We start from the raw sequence: 4,561 nt of genomic DNA, 5'->3' as shown, positions 1-4,561 counted from the left end.
ATGGCAGAAAAGGTGGGAGGAAGATCAGAAAGGGAGGAGATACCACAAGCTACATAAATCAGTCATAATAAAGGTCTGTACAGAAAGGAACAGACGGGAGGAGATCACCATCACTAGACTCAGACTGGATCATACAGGATTAAACGGCACAATGTTTATAATGGGAAAAAGCGAAGTTGAACAATGCAGGGGGTGTGGAGTGAAAGAAAATGTGGAACACATAACACTGCAACATGTGATGGGGATACTGGGAACAGAAGGTGAGGGGGTAAGAGCTACCAGGAAGGCCATTATTAAGTATTTGAGTACAGGATTGATTGGAAAAATTTAAAACAATGTAAACACAGTGCTATAATTCCACAATATTGAATACAAGAAGAGGAAGAAGAAGAAGAAGAAGAAGAAGAAGAAGAAGAAGAAGAAGAAGAAGAAGAAAAAGAAGAAGAATGGTCCCCCCTCCAGAACAGTAGGTGGCGGTGATGCATCTAATCGTTAGTGGCAAACCGTCAATAAACCTCAAAGAAGAAGCAGCAGAAGAAGAAGAAGAAGAAGCAGAGCAGCTACTGCAGACTTATTTTTATATTTAAATATGTTTTCCCCTTCTTGTTCAGTAGGTTTACTATCAGCCCTAGTAATATTGACCACCCAGTGCTAAGCCTTACCATTACTGGTGTGCTGGTTGATTCAGCAGAGCTAGCTCCACTGCTAACTTAGCTTAGCTTCTTCTGGTGTGTTGCTAACTCCACTTAGCTTAGTTAAACAGCCTTAAAAGTGTGTTAAGTAAGCTTAGTCTGCAAGAGGTAACAGTTCACACCAAACGCGTCTACATTATACAGGTGTGTATTAGTAAATAAGTTCCTAAAGTGATTATTGATATAATGATTCACAGTGCAAACTAATACTGCTCCTTTTTTAAGTGCGTTACAATCTATAAGGTCTCTTTCTGTTTATGTGGGCTTATTAACAATAATGGGGTGTTTGGCAGTGATCATATTTGATCTATGTATTCAGCGGTTACAGCATTGACTGAGACTTTGTTTGGCTGCTTTCTGTTTGTTTCCGTCTCACAGCATGGCGCTCAAGTCGGGAGAGGAGCGTCTGAAAGAGATGGAGGCTGAGATGGCTCTGTGAGTACCACCGTTTCAAAGATCCCTTCTCCAAAAACACATACGTTTAATACTAGTTCTACCTAGCACACCAGCAATTATATTCTAGGTGAACATCAGGTGGTCCTAACACCCAGATGATAAGCCTTCTCCGGCTCACACCCCAAGTGTGTATCTGTTGTACTGATGATGTTTTGGTGACGTCAGATGTTCCAGTTGATACAATTAGGTCACTTTGGAAAATGACAGGATTAAATGATCACATATTCTAAGAAATGCATTGGAGGGGATCACTCTGGGGCAGATAGGATGTATCCTTCCTCAAGCATATGTTGTATGTATAAAACAATTAGTAACACTGACGCTTCGATGCCAGGTTTTAACCCAACAAACTCTTTATCCTATGATCATTTTGATGATGCCAAATAATAATAGGATAAATTCATTAGTCTGTAAGTCAATCAAAAAGGAATTCATTGCCAACAATCTTGATAATTGAACCAAATGTGTGTTTAGCCTCTAGCATTGGTAGTATTTTCTGCAGTTTGACTCTATGGCTCCACTTCACTTGGCTTTTCTTTGACTGCAATTCAATTTTTGCTCGTGTGTTGTTTTTTAAAATATGTTACTTCCACCCGGAAGGGAATTAACTAGTCGCGCACCCTATAAAAGACTGTGTTCTCACCAATGTTAACACTGTCTGTCTCGCTTTAGTTTTGAGCAGGAGGTCCTCGGTGGTCCGGTGGCAGTATCGGGGAGCCCCCCTGTGATGGGGGAGGGAATACCTGTTGCTCTCTCTGTCCCTGTAATGCGAGCCATTATTGGGACCAACACCTACAGTCAGGTTTGTACTTTTCTAATATCATTCTGAATAGTAATGTCCTATCTACCCTGCTCACTGTAAGGTGACAGATCCCTGGAAACAAAAAGGCTTTTTAGTCTCTCTGAAAAAAGAGCCACTAATTGAGGCAATGTCTTGAGATTATTATTCTATTATTTTGTCTACTGACCCTCCCCCTCTTCACTCTCTCAGGTCCAGCAGACATTAGATGCCAGAGCTGCTACTTTTGTTGGTCCTCCCCCGGTGTTTGCCGGTCCAGGTGAACATAAACTCTCCACATTCCTGAACTAGGCTTTTGCATTAGCATACAATGTAGGAAGTACTCTGCTCATCATCATTTAAAGTTAGGGGTGTGCCGAAGAGTTCAATTAACCTAACAATCTAATATCTTTTTTTTTACAAATCACAATAAATATTAAAGAGGCCGCCTGAAACGCCTCTATTAGACTCCGTTGTTTAATTCTCTAACATAGTGACATCACTATGTAACACTTGTGCTTTTATTGGCTAGCACTTCAAAACATTGTTAGTGCTATGCTAAGGGGTGGGACATCTCTAAGTGGTTGACCAATCACAGCAGAGCCGGCCAGCTAACCAATCAGAGCAGACTGGGCTCTGGTTTCAGACAGAAGGTGAAAAGACAGGCAGTATGAGAAAAATAAAGAGCTTTTTGAACATTAGAGCATGGAGACATATCACAGTAGAGACACAAAATACAAATATGAACCTGAGCATTTTCGTAATATGTCCTCTTTAAAATGTAAACATTTGCTATTTCCTATGTTTGTTCATCACTCACTGTGTCTCCTGTCTGTCCCAGTCCCTCCGATGCGTCCTCCCATGCTGAGACCGGCCTTTGTCCCTCATATCCTGCATAGACCTGGTAAGATTGGCAGTTTTCAGGAGAATTGTTCCAAGTAATCTTTAGGGGATAATCAATAAATCAGACCTATATGGAAATGCTTTCTTTCATGGAACTCTCTTTGGGTTTGTGATGTTGTTGACAAAGAATCAACCTCTGCTTCTACCTGTGTTGACAGTTGGTCAGAGGATGCCGATGATGCGCGGTCCTCCAATGGCACCTCCTATGCCCCGGCCTCCTCCTCCTCCTCCCATGATGATGCCTCCTTCCATGCAGGGCCCATCACCTCAGGGCGCTCCTCAGCCCCTCCAACACATGGCTGCCCCCCCTCAGGTCTCAACTCTTCCTATAAACCCAAATGACACTGTGCTGTTTCTCTCGGTCAACACCATTGCTTATTGTTTTCCACATGGGGTGAAATTGTAAATCTTGCGTCTGCTCCTTCTCTCTCAGGTCCGTGATATGGTCTCCATGGGGTCGGCTCTGCCCATAAGACAGGGACCCCCGCCCCCCATCAAACCTACCCCATCAATTATCCAGGCGGCACCCACCGTGTACTCTGCTCCACCCACCCCCGCTGCACAGAAAAGGATTGATGTCAGAGCTCAGAGACAGGCCAGAATGGTATCTGCTTTTTGATTGATATCTTACAAATAATTCCACATTTGTTATGCCTTGGTTGTCTGTTTGTTGGGGTTGTGTGTTACTGTGTTGTAAAGAAGACATTTCCTGCTGGGCTTCAGGAGGAGCTGGCAGCGCGGGTTGCAGAGCAGCAGGCAGCAGTGATGGCAGCCGGTCTACTGGACAAGAAGGACCGTGAAGACAGCATTACGGTTATCGGACCCAGCATGCCTGAGCCCGAGCCCCCCCACACTGAGGTACAAACAGTCCTCTGTGTACCGTATCACCTGATAAATCCTATTACCCTAGTTACATTAGGACAGTCTGAAATTCTCCTGTGCCTGCTTCACTGAAATGATCAGATATTTACCTCTGTTACATTTAAAGAGCAACTTGCAAGTTAGAGATACCAGTGAATAAATGTGTAGGAAATTGATGAATACACTAGATTTTCCCAAACATATACAGAAATATACACTACAGCGACATCTGGCGTCGTTTTAGTAAGACATTTTCACTTCCGCATAAAAAAGCCTCCGCACGTGACCTCCCGCGTGTGACGTAACATGGGGGAGAGCGGCCGGTTTAACGTATGAATAAACATGGATCACAATGCTAGTTTTGACACAGAAGAGGTTGAAAATATATATTCGAATGCATATGATTATAATTATGAGCCTGCTATGCGTCCAAGAGACCAGGAGCATCCAAGGATTAGAAAAAATAACGGCCATCGGAGAGAAATGGAGCTTTGGTGTGTGGAGAACCAGTGGAGAACAGAGCAGTTGTCTTGGTGAGTGACCGGCGTTAGCTTCAGTTAATGTTAGCTAACGTCAGTCACATCACAACATTGTAAAGTTAGCAATCATATATTAGGCTATAACTAAAGTAGTATTGATAATATAGTAACGTTACTGGCAGGACTGTTGATACTGATCCATAACAGAAACTAATGCGCAAGTATCCGCCGTATCTCGCGTTACCTAATGCAACTCCACACTACGGTGCTGTGTACCGGAGGAGAGACGCGAGATACGGCTGATACTTGACGATCCTCCGTTGATATGCCGTTGTAAATGGCTTGATGGAAAGCAGGTGTGTAGTCGGGGAGGGTGCACAGCTGATTGCAGC

The 4,561-nt window shown here is 43.4% G+C and overlaps 1 protein-coding gene across 1 annotated transcript; it reads left to right on the top strand.

The window, feature by feature from the left end:
• Positions 1 to 504: 504 nt before the first annotated feature.
• LOC104943554 (RNA-binding protein 42-like) lies at positions 505 to 3,798 on the top strand. The gene is made up of 8 exons (XM_010769006.1): positions 505 to 836; positions 1,071 to 1,127; positions 1,821 to 1,950; positions 2,140 to 2,206; positions 2,768 to 2,830; positions 2,988 to 3,142; positions 3,263 to 3,433; positions 3,553 to 3,798. Exons 2-8 carry the CDS (start codon positions 1,072 to 1,074, stop codon positions 3,781 to 3,783), a joined length of 873 nt encoding a protein of 290 aa, XP_010767308.1. The 5' UTR covers positions 505 to 836; position 1,071; the 3' UTR covers positions 3,784 to 3,798.
• The last annotated feature ends 763 nt before the right edge of the window (positions 3,799 to 4,561 follow it).

The sequence above is a fragment of the Notothenia coriiceps genome, unplaced genomic scaffold (assembly GCF_000735185.1).
Source record: "Notothenia coriiceps isolate Sejong01 unplaced genomic scaffold, NC01 NC01_scaffold00006199, whole genome shotgun sequence".
Lineage (NCBI taxonomy): Eukaryota > Metazoa > Chordata > Actinopteri > Perciformes > Nototheniidae > Notothenia > Notothenia coriiceps.
The sequence above is the reverse complement of the archived record's forward strand: the minus strand, read 5'-3'. Positions and strand labels throughout refer to the sequence as shown.

Bases quoted from the DNA above. Each gene is read 5' to 3' on its own strand.
- LOC104943554 (XM_010769006.1), top strand. From the start codon at position 1,072: ATGGCGCTCAAGTCGGGAGAGGAGCGTCTGAAAGAGATGGAGGCTGAG. The intron at 1,128-1,820 runs GTGAGTACCACC...GTCTCGCTTTAG, and splicing joins ATGGAGGCTGAGATGGCTCT to TTTTGAGCAGGAGGTCCTCG. The intron at 3,434-3,552 runs GTATCTGCTTTT...GCTGGGCTTCAG, and splicing joins CTCAGAGACAGGCCAGAATG to GAGGAGCTGGCAGCGCGGGT.